Here is a 14,523-nt window from a genome sequence, read left to right as displayed (position 1 = left end):
AAGATAAAGAAAAGTATTAAATAAGTGTTATTATTCTATATCCTTTGATACTACACTAATCCTGATTTATCTTGTTTATTTTTGTACTTTTGCTTCTTTTTTTGATCTGTAATATCGCAGCCCAGAGTCTGGACTTTGGAGTTGTCTTCCGACAGATAGACATTTATCAATTGACCAACATTCACATGCAGTGTCCGCTCCCCCGACCAACCTTGTCGCGAGACATTGAAGACAACTCTCCTGTTATCATAAAGACACACCAAACCCGTGTTCTGTCAACCATTGCTCAGAGAATTAGAGAGGCCAATTGCCTGTTCAAAGTCGTTCTCCGTCTACCTTTTTCAATGATGGTGAGTCAATCGGGAGTTCACAACTCGGCGATGGCTTCATGTGCGAGAGGTCGCAAGGCTCTTATCTTATCGTTGTCAATGCTGCACAGCAAGCCCCTCGGCTGTACTGTGTACGTACCTACAGGTAGCTGCAGCAGGCCATGGCCGCTAAAAACAGCCCACTGGCACTTGCATCACAGCGAACTTTGTCGAAGGACCCCGGCCGTGGGTTTTCGTCACTGCATCCACCGGCCTCGATTCTTTCCCCATCCCCACCCCCACCAAATTACGCACTTCGATCCATTGTTCAACCGGGAGCTCTCAGCTCTGCACTAGACCTTGAATCCAAGACACTTCACATACACAGTAGTCACGACTCGACCGGTTTCTCTGCCGAAACACACACACCACATACACGATGCTTAGCTCAACAGCAACGATGCTCCGCGCAGGCGTCAGCCGGTCCTCCGGCGCCCTCCAGCCCATGCTCCTCCGCAGCGCCGCCTGCCCCTGCTCACCCTTCTCCATGAACACCAAGCTCCAACAACCGACCTCTGTGCGCCCTCTCTCGACGACACCTTCTGCCCTCGTCCTCCGTTTCCGCGCCCAACAACAAGCCCAGACCCAGGCCCAACAGCAGCTCCGCAGAGCTTCCTCCTCCAGCACCCGCCCGCGCTCCGATGCCGAGCTCGACGCCAACGCCGCCGAGGCCGCCGCCGCAGCGCAATCAGCCGCCCACGCCGGGGAGCCCGTGCTGGACTGGAACACCTTCTTCAAGCTGCGCAAGACCAGGCGGAGGGTTCAGCTGGCCTTCAGTGTGATCATGACGCTGGTCACGTCGGGGGTTGGAGGCGCGGTTCTGAGCACGGGAGTGGCCGACAGCCTGGTGTCGCAGGTGCCGCTGGAGCCCATGTTTGCGATCGGTCTGATGACGGCCAGCTTTGGTGCGCTGGGCTGGCTGATGGGCCCTCCCATCGGCGCCATGGTGTTCAACGCGCTCAAGAGCAAGTACAGGGGTCAGATGGCGATCAAGGAGAGCCAGTTCTTTGCGCGGATCAAGAAGCACCGTGTTGATCCTAGCGCTAGCTCTATGGGCAACCCTGGTAGGTTTATTTTCCGTCTTAGGATCAAACAGGAGGGAAAGATGGCAGGTGGAATGGGGAAGTACGGACCAGTTGGGCTAACATGACTGAAACTTAGTTCCCGATTTCTACGGCGAGAAGATCTCCAGCGTTGCTGGCTACAGACAATGGCTCAAGGACCAGAGGGCCTTCAACAAGAAGCGTACCACCTTCGTTTAGGCACATCACCGGAATAGCATTGGATTTGCGTTGTGTTCAACATCTGGAAAGCCCCCAAGGCTTGGAAGAAATGATATGATGACTTGACGCCAGGTCGTGTGACATGTATGAGTACAGATACCGCAGGGCATTAGTCGGAATCATGGGACTGGCTGTGTCTGTCATTGAAGAACCATTTTCTTGTTTGTTCATTGTCCTTCAACTGTCTTGGAGACTTTCTGCTCATTCATTATATGTATTATGTACGTCTTGGACGCAGGTTGAGGAACTCGCCATAGCAGAGAAATCTAGCGCGTCTCCTCAAAAGACCAGATAGACTCTGGCTATAGGTATGGGAAACTTGGATCAACCTGCTCCTTCCAAGCCTTCATTCCTCCAGCAATATCCACAATCTTCCTCTTCCCTCCTTTATCAAGTCCCATCTCCTTCAACTTTTCCACCGCCTCCTGCGAGTCCAAGCCCCTTCTACAAACCACGTATATTGGGACGTCCTCACCTTCATCCTCGATCTTCACCTCTGGCGGTACAATGTACTCCACCTCGGGCGTCTCCCCGCTCCGCTCAAGCTGCGCAGCCTTACTCAACAACTTCCCAAACGGCACATTAACCGCTCCCTCAATGCTTCCAAAGCTAAAATGTTCCTTCTCCCTCGTATCCAGCACCACGTACTTCCCCTTTCCTTCTTTGCGTTGTACCCTCTCAACAAACTCCCTTGGCGTGATCCTCTCCTCCTCTGACAAAACCCCTGCCTTAGGCCCCCCTCCCAATCCACAGAAAAACTCATAATTCGGCTCCCCATTCTTCACCCCCTCCAGCGTCAACCTTTCCCTGCTCCCCTCGCCACAGGCAAAGCAGCTCTTCTTCCTCGGCGCCATCTTGAGCGCGCGAAACGTGAACGGCGACAAAAACGAAGTCAGCGAGTACGAGTACAGCAGCAGCGTCGGTTCCACCGGCGGCGCTCTTGGTGCTCCCTCTGCTGGCGGCGGGACATGCAGCGCAGAAGCAATAATCTTGATCGCCTCCCCCGCCTGCGCCACGCCCATCAATCCCACCACGGGGCCCAAGATGCCCGCTTCGCCGCACGACAGCTGGGCGTTAGCCGGTGGCGGTTTCTTGAAGCAGCACCGGTAGCAAGGCGGGTAAGGCCCTCCCTCTCCGTCGAGCTGACCCTGCGGGGTGGGCGGGCAGTTGAGGACGATGATTTGCCCGGAGGTTTGCACAGAGGCGGCGGAGACGAGCGGTTTGCAGAGGAGGACGCAGACGTCGGAGATCAGGTAGCGGGTGGCGGGGTTGTCGGTGCAGTCGAGGATGAGGTCGTATTGGGAGATCAGGTCGGCGGCGTTGAGCGGGGTGATGTGCGTGGTGTGGGCGACGTAAGTGGGGAGTGGGTTGAGGCCGCGGAGGTGGGTGATGAGGGACGAGACTTTGGTCTGCCCGATGCGAGAGGTGGAGTGGCCGACTTGTCGGTGCAGGTTGGAGCGCTCGACGGTGTCGCCGTCGACGATGCCGATGGTGCCGATGCCGGCGCCGGCAATGTATTGCGCGGCTGGGCAGCCGAGGCCGCCGGCGCCGATGATGAGGACTTTGGCGTTTATGAGACGGAGTTGGGCTGGGGATGGGGAGATGGGGGTGTTAGTCAGTCAGGTGTGGTTTGTTTACTTTGGTTCAGGGGTAATAGTTGGCTAAAAAAGTGACGTGGGAAGTGCTCACCTTCCTTGCCCATTCCAGGTACGATGATCTGACGGGAGTATCTATCGAGCTCCTCTTCTGTGAGAGGGCGACTCGTGTCCCGAGGGACAGAGCTGATTGAACCATTTTGGGCTGAGTTGGTATCGCCGTTCTGCATCTTGTTGTGTTTGGGGCAAGATATGTAATCTGGAACGTTGGAGTGCGATAAAAGTGCCCAGTTATCGTGTCAGTGATAGCGAGTGCGGGGCAGCTACCGTATCGCGAGATCAAAGAGCTTCCATTAGAGGTAGTTCTGGTTGATTATCTCAAACTATTCAGCACATCTTAACTTGGCATTGAGCTTATACCTCTTCGATATTTGCCTCTATTCCCCTGGGCGTCTTTTCCAGATGAACTCGTGAAACTGGATGAGGAAAACGGAAACGATGAAAGGCGTAGGGCTGAATCAACCCCACTGACCACTGCTGCAGCCCTTCTTGGCACACAGCTCAGCCCCCTGTAGCGGAGGCCTGGGCGGTGAGGATTTTGCACGTTCACGCCCCTACGTTATCGATTAGCGGCTCCACTCAAAAGTCAATTCTGCCCATCACTCAATCCTGGGAAGCGAGCGATTGTGGTCAATGGTCCGCGCGTGGTTCAACTCCATCCAGTCCACCTCATCAGTTCCCCGGCCATCTTGTTGGCTTCTTTCAAGCTTCGTGTCTTCATTCATCAATTACACTCGCGCCCGCTCGCTCACCCCCCTCTGCTTCGTATCAGTCCATTGAGACCAAAGAGTCCGCAAGCCATGGTACGTCCTCCTTAAAATCAACCCCCAACCCTTCCCACCTTTCATTCAATTCTTCCCAGCGCCTTGCGCAACCTCGAACCCTCTCCCCTCTCCCCTCTCCTCCCTTCTTGACACCAACCAACTAACCCTCCCAACCACCACACAACACAGGCCCCAACAGCCCCCACCCCCGGCAAACGCCTCTCGGCCCGCGAAAAAGCCCTTAAGCGCCTCGCCGACCCTCTGTTGCCTCGCAAGCTCCACCGCGAGAACAACGTAGTCTCCGACTCCTTCATCGACTCGAAAAAAGACAAGCGCACAATCAAGCACAACGCGTTCGTGTCACGGATCGCCAAGACGGCTCCCGGCTCTGGTCGCAAATTAAAGCGGAGGAGACCTTCCAAGAAGTTGGTGACTACCCTGGAAAGTTTGGGGGATGTACTGGGGGAAATCAGCGATGAGATTAGGGAGGACCAAGAGAGCGGGAAGACGATGGATAAGATGCAGGAGGCGATGGGGAGGGTGAGGCATAAGAGTTTGAAGACGCGGCCGGGGGCGTTGAAGAGGAAGGAGAAGGTGGTTAAGACGGAGATGGATCGGTTTGGAAGGAGTTTGGCGCAGTTGGCGACGGTGAAGGGACCTGCTACTGCGGCGACGACGCCTGCGATGGAGGTTGAGCAGCAGAAGACGACACAGACACAGGGACAGGCGACACAGAGAGCAACAACACAACAACAACAACAACCGGCGACGACGAATAGGTGGGCGGCGCTGAGGGGGTTTATCTCTGCTACGATGGAGCAGAACCCTGCATTCTTGGGGAAGACGGCATGATCGGTCCTTGAATGTTCCTGGTCTTTTTGCTGTCACATTATTGTTGTTGTTGGGATTTGGCGGCGTTTGAGAGGCATTCATATGTAACAAATTTGTATCTTGCTTTCTTCATTTTCTAAACTTGCTGAAGGTATATATCTCTCTGTTTTGGCTTGCTCCACGCGCTATAAAGCGAGATGATGCCACTGCGACCTAAGGAAGAATGCGAAAACATAAAGAGCCATGAGTAACTCGGTACAGAGATCCAAAGAAAAAAGCACGTTTGTTGTAAGCTATATACACACACGCCTGAAAAGCGGCTACAATGCCATAATGCAGATATTCCCACCTCCTATGCTAGATATCCCGTAAAGTTCGGGCGTCTCAGCTCCCCCAAGCTCTCAATCAAGCCACGGGAGAGCTCGTCCACTTGAAATATGATTTACTTGGTTTTTTTCCCTTTATCCTTCTCTCCCCCACAAGAACTATTATGCGCGGCGTTGAGTTTGTTACGGCTCGTAGCTTGAACCCTAACGCCTATAAAAACGCCTCTCCGTCAGTCTGACGCCGCGCGTTGTGCTGATGACCCCTACAGAGCGGGTTGGTCATCCATCTCGACGCTGTGACCAAAAAAAAAAAAAAAAAAGTTCTCCCGTTGCAACACAGTGGTGCAGGAATATTGCCAGTAGAAGGGGGGCCCGCTGACGGTGCATTCGTTCCGTGCTCCAGCTTTCTTCCAATGGGGGTGGTGCGCACTCTCGTTAAAGGGGTATCCTAAAACTTTTTTGGTTTCTTTTTTGCCTGTGTGAATCGAAACCTTCTTGAGACAGGCGGGGGTATCATCTGTCCAACACACACAATCTACAACAAAACAGCCAAGCTAGTAACCTGCACTACTACTCAATGCGGGGCGGTGTCTTTGACGATCCGGATTTCGACGACGTCGACATGGGGCTCAAGCTCCGTCGCCTCTCGCCCTCCTTCCGTAACGACTCGATGATCTGCATCATCTCCTTGCGGCCGCCCGCGCTGTCGATCACCTTGTTGGCCATGGACATGGACACCTTTTCGTTGGAGTTGGCATTGAGTAGCCTCTTGATGAGGAGATGGCGCATAACGATGCAGACGTAGACGCCGCAGTCGCTGTTGTTGCCCTGTTGGGGCGAGTCCTCCATCTGGTGGAACCGCAGGGGCACGCCGAGCACCCGGCCGAGACGGTCCGTACACTTTTGCGCTTCGTAAAAGTTTGCACCGCCGAGCGAGTCGTAGTGGAACGCAACACGGTCGATGACGGACACGACCAGCAGAGACCAATGGGAACCGCCGTCGGCGCGCTCGCGGTCCCGGCTGTCGTTGACCGGCAGGAAGATGTGCGTCGTTTTCCTGAAGTCCGGTAGCGCGCTGCCGATGCTTTTGAGGTCGATAGCTTGCATCAGGAGGAACGTTATGCTAGGTCGTAGGAGAACGATGTGGGCGCGCGGGTACTTGGGAAGGACCTCTCTCTCGAGCCATCTAGAGTACGGATGTCAGATTGGAAGGCCGGTGTAGGAAGGGGATTAGTATTTGGGAATGTATCAACAGAGACATACTCTTCCCAGAAGGCGATGTTCTAAACCGGGCATGTTAGCAACCAACAGCTACCACAACATTGGGAGTAACTTACGTTATCGGTAAGCCAGTCATATTTGAGCGAGACGATATCGTCACTCGTTACTAATCACCCCCAAGTCAGATCAAGGTCAACAGACATATGCCAGACTGATCCACATACGGAGAATATCATGGTAGGAGAGGTATGGTTTTGAAGGTGTGAGCTAAACGGAATTGCTTTTGTTAGCCAAAGTCTTCTTTTCCAGTAGTAGCGCTGCGATGCGCCTAGTTGCGCGAACTCGGTCATCCCGCGACGTCAACGCCCGGAATCCTACAGGCAGGGGCGGCCAATTCGTATAGCTCGACAGTCTCTTCCTTGTATCAACCGGCAACTGGCCGCGAATTGCGACTGGAAGCTGTCGTCTTCGTGGCGCTCTGGCGAAGGCGGCTACTCGATCACTCCAGATCGAGGTAGCACCAAGCACCAGCCCCGGCGCCAAAGCCAACCCCAGCTTGCTCGTCGTCGCCTTCCAACCATGAACCTCGGGAACTTGTAAAAGGAAGGGAACGCGGGTTGCTCACTGAATCTCCAAAGTGTTTTGTGATTTTCCGCCGGAATCCTGGCATTGTGGTTGTCGGTTTTTCGGAAGACGGCAGGAGTGGAACTGGGTTAGGGTATCGAAAGTTTAGATGGCTGGTATCGCGGGAAATAGTATCGGTGTCGCTAATTGGGTCGGAGCCTCGGATGTACAGTAGAGACTAGAGGTGCTTATAGTCTTTTGGGAGGTCTTCTTTGGGGGGATTGAATTAGCCGTTGTGTTCGTATCGGTTGGCTTCGAAAGTGCAAATTGCGACTGTCAATGGTACGGAATGGCAAGACGATGAAGTCAGAGGGTGAAGAATTACCGGATTGTTATCTTTGAACTAATGTTGCCACAGAGACACTGGCTCCAAACGCACGCGCAAGAACAAGTCGGGTTGACGGAAAGAATGAAGGGCACCACTTCAGACCGGGGACTTTGTGAAGAAAAGGCTAGCGGAAACGACCGATGCAGTTAGTGGACTGGTGGTGGACAGTCTGAGACCTGCCTGCCCACGCCCCGCGCTGCACCCGCTAGTAACTGCTAAGAGTCACGCCTATTTTGTGTGCATGCGCTAACACCCCAGACGCTCCTAGCGCCCGCCTAACGCCGACATCACGGGAGCTGACTGACGTCTACCCGGGAAAGGCACAGTCCCAAGAAACAATGTGAATGGACATCAGACAATCATCATGGCTGGCCATTTTGATCTAGACTTCCAACTGTATGTACATACTCCGGTCTCCGAGCGGGAGTGAAGAATGATGCTCCGTGCTGGTCAATGTTTGGTGGAGTACCTTGCGGTTCCCCCGCCGTCCCTTGACTCCCCCTTCACGGGAACTCAAATCGACCGAACCTGGGGGACGCTAACATCTGCGAGACTGCGTTGGCAAAAGCAGCCGAACGTTTTAAAGGTTAAGGGCACATCGTGATGGCTGAGCTAAAGACGTCATTGGGCGAAAGTGCCGTGAATCTGCATGTGCAGATCGACGCCAAGCCTGTTCGGTAGGGACCGCTTTATCGTGCACCTTATCGCTGTTTCGCCGATGTTTTGAGTTGATGCGCTTGTCAGAATCACTGTGGGCCACGTCGAGATCATGCCCCTGATGGAGAGACTCGAAAGATATGGATTTGTTTACTTCCGACTGAGGCTATTCCCAGGTGAACGAGCATGGTTTTACCAGTTCGCGGTTTCTGAGGGCGACGGCCACACTTCCGCCGAGGATGACGACGATAACCCCAGTGTCCACTGTCCACATCAGCACTGCCACCATTGCTTGCGTCTCCATTGAGGCTCATCTCAACCTTATGACCATTTGGGACGAACCTCAACAACGACCTCGAGTCATTGAAGCTCCCGTGTCCTAGCGAATCTGGACTTTGAGGCTGATTGATTGCCGTTAGTGTTCTGGCCCACGAGCGCATCCATTCTCGTCCTTAAGCGACCGAGTATCATCGAGCATCATCTTCCGCATTTTTACCAAGAAAATATCCTCTAATGACAAGTGCCATCAAAATCCGTCGTTCTTAGCATCGGGACGTCACCGAAGTGGTTGGTATGGCCCGTGAAGCTTTGGTTATGGCACGAATATGCACTCCTAGTCAGCCCATTTGAGGCTTGAGATCAATACCGATAGGGTTGTTGGCAGGACGTCCAGTCGTGGAACGTATCAATGTTTGATACGTGGACAGGGGCGTTTACGCCCTCGAAGCGCTCTTCGGGTACCGTACACAGCGACTATTCTTGGTCCGCGTACGAGCGACGTCTTCGCCGGTCAACTTTTGGGGGCATCACCACGAATATTTGCGCCAGTCATGCAGGGCGCGATTGGAAACATAAAGCGCCGTGGCGTTCGAGTTGGTGAATGTTGATGCACAAGGTTCAAAGATGTCGTTCGTCCATCGGTGACCGGACAAAGGTTGTCGACCACGGGCATCAAGTGAATGGAAGCATTGCATATATGCGGCACTGGAAGCCCGGTGAACCGTAAAATGCACCTTTTCAGATGCTTCACTGGGCGTAAATTCTCGCCTCCCGTTACACATCCACCATTCTTTATCCAAGGCTGGCTCACAGGATATAAAGCACCTCATGTTTGCCTTCACTTCCGCTGACTTCCAACCACTCATTCCCGGGAATCTAAGGAAGCGTTCTACGGTTGATATATCTCAATGGATGTATAACGCTCTCAACCGTTGGCCAACGCCTTTAACCGTTGATATATCCCAAGCGTTGAAAAATCCTAACCGTTAGGCCGGTGCAAGACCCTGAAATCATAATGGAAATCTTCCATTCTAGGAAGGCACGATGAATGAGAAAGTGAAGGTGGGGAGAGGAAGAAGGGAAAGAACTGAAGAGAAGCGGGGGTATTGAAGTAAAAACTCTTGATGTTTTCCGACGTCTCCCAACTTCTTCCTCTTACAACCATCACCACCTTCTTTCCAACGGTTTTATAGTATATATAAGAATCGTTAACTGAGCAACCGTTAGAACGTACCCGAATATCCTATTAATGCCACCAACAACCATCGCCAAAGGCATTTCATAATACGCCATTTGGCGATAACCGACCGATCCTTCAAGCGAAAACGCCAAAGATGAGACTAACCCAAGCCCTCATCAGCATCCACGCGATGCCACTTCTTCCTATCCATCGCGCCAGCACGGCCGTGAGGATGAAGGCCGCAGCCCCGAGGATGAAGCTCAGCGTAAAACTCTCGGCCCAAAACATCACCACTTTGAACAAAAGCAGGTTCAACACCATCCCCGACATCAAGACCCGAAGGGACCGCCTTTCCCAACAGCAAGACGGCCTTCTTCCGCGTCTTCACCATCTCGATACCTCATCCCTATCAACCACCCGCCTCCATCCCGCGTTCTTATTCCTCTCGGCAATGTCCGCTATCGACCCTGTCGCTTCCACCAGTGCTATCACATCTTCCTCCGCTCTCGACAAACACCAGCTCCTACAGCTGTCTTCTATTCCGGGCACCGACGACATTTGGAGCAAGGGCATGAAGACGAGCAAAGCCATGCCCCCTTTTACCGTTGTGATGCTTCGGTATCAGGCACTTTCAGCCCGGAGCAGGAAGGTTCGCACTGAGGGCAAGCTTCCGGAGCTGGTGAAGGACGATAGTGATAGCGCGAACGACAACGGCAACGGCACCGGCAAAGGAGACGGTAACGAGGAGGACGCGAAGGAAAACATGGAGGAGGACAATAAGGAAAAGGAGGATTAAGAGTTCTTGTTTCGGTCTCTACCTATGTTTTTGGGCGGCGGTCCTTTTTAGCATGTGTTCTAGCGGTGCAAAGATTGGTGGGTGGGGACGGCATAGATGGGAATTTGCACGAAAGAAGACAAGGAGTTCCGGGGGCCATGGCATTTTTGTTTCAGTCTGGAAGTATTGGTTTTCTTTTCGGGCACAGCATTTGGTTATTATTGTCTGATTTTGAGGTACTACTCTAATGTTCAGCAGCGTACAAAGTGGCTTGCTTGGTCCATCTGTATTAATCGTGAAAGCATGAGAAGAACACCAATGTACCATAAATTCACTTCTTCCCACGATATTTCATGGCCCGATGTGCATTCATGTGTAAGAGGCAGGAACGAGACAAAGCAGGGAAGGAGGTACGCAGGCGAGCTTCACGGATCTACCTTCAAGGTTCTCGCGTCGTTTGGTTTCAGAACAGGAAGGAAACACCGCTTCACCCTCCTCCACATACGGTCCCGGGACCCAGAAAATTCTAACCTTACAACCTTGTCTTCCCGGCAAACCTCACAGTTGTACCGAGGCTGCGATTTTTCGGAACCATTCACTACTTCACCAACTCGCCCGCCGTTTGAAACTCTCAAAGTTCAAACCACGACCTTCATTCTACTTTTTCGCAGATATTGCTCCGTCTGCTTAAAATATGGGCTACAGATCCAGGCCAGAATCTTATCTTTTCTCCCATTCCAGCCTCCGTTATCCCGGCTTTCTTCTTCTCTCTCCTGCAACCATTCAAAAGCTCGTTGCGCCCAGCTGATTTCTCAATTCTGCTTCGACGCACCAATCCTGCTGAAAAGCGAAAATCTCTGGCAAAGGTACATGTGAATTAGCATTTTTACTTTGGCTTTCCCTTGGCTAACCAGTCAAGACCAGCAGTTACTCAATTCAAGTTGTCATCCGGCGCCAAAGTCCGGTCGGCAGAAAAAGCCCTCAGCTATTTGTCTCGCCATCACCCGATGTTTTACAAAAGCTCACTTGCGAGTGATAAATCAAGCCACACCAGCAAATCATGGAGGCGTTCAACTTCGGCCTCGCATCGCTCCTGGAGCAACTCCAGCCCGACCTGAAGAACTTTGACCAGTGGGACACGATGTTGCGACACTACCTTTAAATTGATAATCTCTTGGACTACATCTACGAGGAAGTTCCCCGCCGAACGTTTAGACAGAATCCTGGAAATACGAGACTTGGCGCCGGGAGCGGGCACTGGTGATGTTCATTCTGTGTAGTACCCTTAAGCACCCCGACGTACGGAAGCGGCTCAGAGAAAAAGAGCATTGGCTCTTCATTGATAACCAGAACCCAAATGAGTTGTATGAAATCATCATTTTTTGGGCTACGGAGCAGCAAGCCACTGGACTCTAAGACCCCTCGACGCCGGTAAGGCATGCGAGGAGTGTCTCCAGGACACGCAGTCGAACAAGTTTGTTGACTTCCACTTGATACCTCCAACTGCAAGGGAAGCACAGCTAGATGCCTCTAGCTATAGTCTTTTCGGGCAGTCACTCACTTAGCTCAAATGACCAACATCTCAAACAAGCTTGAACGGAATTCTGGTTTTTGGGAATTTCAAGAAGAACGCAAAGCGTGACGTTTTTACCTGTCAACAAAGGCCTTATTAGCGTTTGAGCCAGTCTGCCGACATTTGTGACTTCTTTGTGTGGCCAATTTGGGTTAGATGCAAAAGCCCATACTCAGTAGACATGGAAGAGATATCGGGACAGATTTTGGGGATTAGATGCAGACTTAACTGAAGGCTCTATATTTTGGCTTTGTTGTTGTTAGTGAAGTAACAAGAGTCTTGGCCAAAACTGTGGATCAAATACAATCCTTGGCGCGCCCCAAAAACAGTCAGTCCACAGGCACCCCTTGAGCCACGAGATCACACAACAAAGTACGAAAAGATGTGAACGAGTGGACAGGCTTTCTTATTATTCTCTGACTCTTAAGAAGGTCTCACCTTGCATGAAATACGGTCAGAACCTACAAAAAAGCTCGAGTGTCCGCTGGAGGTCGGAAGGTTACCTGACCCTACTTTAGCCCTTCTGTGTGCAATCCAACAGATGCAGGTGAGTACATCGAGCAAGGCGCTCTCGGGCAACCCCAAAGGCAGTAGGGACACGGTAAGATGCTCAAGTTGAACCCGGGTGAGGATATAAATGTCGGTTTTCGGAAACTCACAGTGGAGGTGGGCGTCTGCTGTAGGATAACACGCGCGAGTTTGGTTTTAAAAGCGTCAGGAATGTAAAAAAAAAAAAAAAAAGAGCAGAAACGTAATTCTCTTGCTATTCCCGGGCATCTTGGAAGAGCTGACGTGTACAAAGCAAAACGTACCATAGAGAGAACGCCGGGTCTGTGAACAGGGTCAAAACAAGGTCTTTTGAGCCAACAGTCGAAAATGCTTCAAACAGGATCATTCAAACATGGTCGTACCACCTTTTTTGCGCTGAGATCTGCCGCAATGCTATCTGGCACCCAATTGTAGCACAGGCGCCGTGTACGAATTAATGAGATACAGTGCCTGGCCATCTCGGTGCCGACCAAATTAGCCTGCCGGGAGATAGCATAGTAACTGCCAGCACAATACCTGATCATGGTTCAAGAAACTGCTCCCAACGTTCAACGACGCAGTGCATGTTCAAGGCATGCCCATTCATTTGGTGTTTCAAAGGCAGCTTCTCTGCTGAATTATGTCCGTCGCATAGGAGGACTAAGCCGAAAGCTCACTGTCGTCTGTCGAGTGGAATTTGGGCATTTTCTTGTTTCAAACGGGTGCCTAGTTTGACGCCCGTATAGATTGGACGGCCAGTAAAGGCGTTCGAGAACTCGCTGATGAGCCCGTACTGGGAGGGGGGGGTCTTTCGATCTGTCCGCCAACGGTTCTATGACAATTCGGAATTTAGTAACTTGTATTTAGAAGGGCACCCTCGACTTTTTCTGATGTTTAAATTTACTAACGTTTTACCTTTGAGAGATTTTGTACCTGATTGACCATTAATTCACAGTCTTTTGACAATCCGAATATTTCAAACGTCTGGGAATTTGGACGTTTCGTCGGGCGGGATAGTTACTTGATGGTAAATTGGCAGTCGTAACCAGTTTAACATCGGGGGTTCTCGAGGTGTCTAAGTACAGATCGTAAGACCCCTCTCCTCTCAGTACGGCGGGCACGATCCACCCAAGCTGCGTTCCCCCTCCTCCTTGTTTGTCAATTCACCACCCCACCTTTCACACTCTTCCTCCTTCACACACAAAAGACAGGATTGCACTCACCGTCGCCGCGTCCGAGATTCCAACTTACCTTGGGGAAAAAGCGAGGCATTACCCGCCGTCGCTCTCATCGCGAGCATAACCAGCTTGAAGCACCCGCACTGATCTGTCGCTTTCGGCGTCTGATCGAGCCGCAACCTTTGATCGCGCTGGTAAGTCCAATATGAGGTGTCTCCCTCATCGCACACTTCCGTAGATGCCTCAACTGACTGGTGTAAAGCTCAGTGGCCTCTCTCAAGCAACATCTCCTCATTCGAGTTGAGCACCCGAAAACAAGCGTTTTTGCCTCCTTTCCTTTCTTTCCATTCTTCTAGTTCAACTAGAATTCCCAAACACAACCGCTTGCCAAGTGGCAAACAGCCTTTCAGCGATGAGCAGCAGGTACTGTGGCAGGCCCCCCAGGGATGTGCTTACATCGATGATACGGTTGGCATTGCTGGCATCGTATCCGCATACTCTGGTGCCACTGGATGGGGACGGGCACCACAACCTCGAGAGTTGGGACACCACGATCCGACACTTTCTAAGGATGGAGAATCTTCATGTGTTCCTCGATACCGACATCCCCGAGCCGGACAGGAACAACCGGCGACTTTGGGAGACCTGGAGCACCGGCCGAGCTGTGGCCAAGTACGCTCTTTGCGAGACTCTCTCGAAACCCCATATTCGTGAAAGACTTCGTAGGCACGGTTGGGACTCGGAGAATAAGAACCCAAAGTACCATTACGACCTCGTCTGGTCACTCTGGGGACATCTCATTCCTGCCTAAGGCCTACCAATCGTCTCTGCTCAGCCATCCCGCCGTTTTATGAAGAGCTTCTGTTGATACCCCGCGCCGAAATCCGGATGTTGTTGTGAAAAAGCTCCCATAGCAACGGGTAGTCGGAGGGAGAACTGATCTACAAGAGTCG

The 14,523-nt window shown here is 52.1% G+C and overlaps 6 protein-coding genes across 6 annotated transcripts; 4 read left to right on the top strand and 2 right to left on the bottom strand.

Moving 5' to 3' along the window:
* Positions 1-545: 545 nt before the first annotated feature.
* On the top strand, positions 546-1,648 carry B0H65DRAFT_48052 (Presequence translocated-associated motor subunit pam-17, mitochondrial). Its single transcript, XM_062827585.1, has 2 exons — positions 546-1,432; positions 1,530-1,648. Exons 1-2 carry the CDS (start codon positions 748-750, stop codon positions 1,628-1,630), a joined length of 786 nt encoding a protein of 261 aa, XP_062686818.1. The 5' UTR covers positions 546-747; the 3' UTR covers positions 1,631-1,648.
* Positions 1,649-1,791: 143 nt separating this feature from the next.
* On the bottom strand, positions 1,792-3,620 carry B0H65DRAFT_48048 (uncharacterized protein). The gene is made up of 2 exons (XM_062827579.1): positions 3,341-3,620; positions 1,792-3,239 (listed from the first exon to the last, which is right to left on the bottom strand). Exons 1-2 carry the CDS (start codon positions 3,474-3,476, stop codon positions 1,954-1,956), a joined length of 1,422 nt encoding a protein of 473 aa, XP_062686817.1. The 5' UTR covers positions 3,477-3,620; the 3' UTR covers positions 1,792-1,953.
* Positions 3,621-3,744: 124 nt separating this feature from the next.
* On the top strand, positions 3,745-5,400 carry B0H65DRAFT_564137 (ribosome biogenesis protein SLX9-domain-containing protein; the record flags this gene model as incomplete). Its single annotated transcript, XM_062830245.1, has 2 exons — positions 3,745-3,753; positions 4,260-5,400. 2 exons carry the CDS (start codon positions 3,745-3,747, stop codon positions 4,920-4,922), a joined length of 672 nt encoding a protein of 223 aa, XP_062686816.1. The 3' UTR covers positions 4,923-5,400.
* Positions 5,401-5,797: 397 nt separating this feature from the next.
* B0H65DRAFT_505352 (cysteine proteinase) lies at positions 5,798-8,371 on the bottom strand (the record flags this gene model as incomplete). Its single annotated transcript, XM_062827984.1, has 6 exons — positions 5,798-6,413; positions 6,491-6,510; positions 6,565-6,614; positions 6,673-6,715; positions 6,902-7,041; positions 8,254-8,371. The coding sequence occupies 6 exons, from the start codon at positions 8,369-8,371 to the stop codon at positions 5,798-5,800; spliced, it is 987 nt and encodes a 328-aa protein (XP_062686815.1).
* Positions 8,372-9,706: 1,335 nt separating this feature from the next.
* B0H65DRAFT_417495 (uncharacterized protein) lies at positions 9,707-10,312 on the top strand (the record flags this gene model as incomplete). The annotated part of the gene is made up of 1 exon (XM_062824092.1): positions 9,707-10,312. One exon carries the CDS (start codon positions 9,707-9,709, stop codon positions 10,310-10,312), a length of 606 nt encoding a protein of 201 aa, XP_062686814.1.
* Positions 10,313-13,600: 3,288 nt separating this feature from the next.
* B0H65DRAFT_516311 (uncharacterized protein) lies at positions 13,601-14,381 on the top strand (the record flags this gene model as incomplete). The annotated part of the gene is made up of 2 exons (XM_062828665.1): positions 13,601-13,764; positions 13,833-14,381. The coding sequence occupies exon 2, from the start codon at positions 13,983-13,985 to the stop codon at positions 14,379-14,381; it is 399 nt and encodes a 132-aa protein (XP_062686813.1). The 5' UTR covers positions 13,601-13,764; positions 13,833-13,982.
* Between the last annotated feature and the right edge of the window lie 142 nt (positions 14,382-14,523).

Source organism: Neurospora tetraspora, assembly GCF_033439725.1.
Source record: "Neurospora tetraspora strain CBS 560.94 chromosome Unknown B0H65scaffold_1, whole genome shotgun sequence".
NCBI lineage: Eukaryota > Fungi > Ascomycota > Sordariomycetes > Sordariales > Sordariaceae > Neurospora > Neurospora tetraspora.
This window is presented reverse-complemented; position numbering and strand designations above follow the sequence as displayed.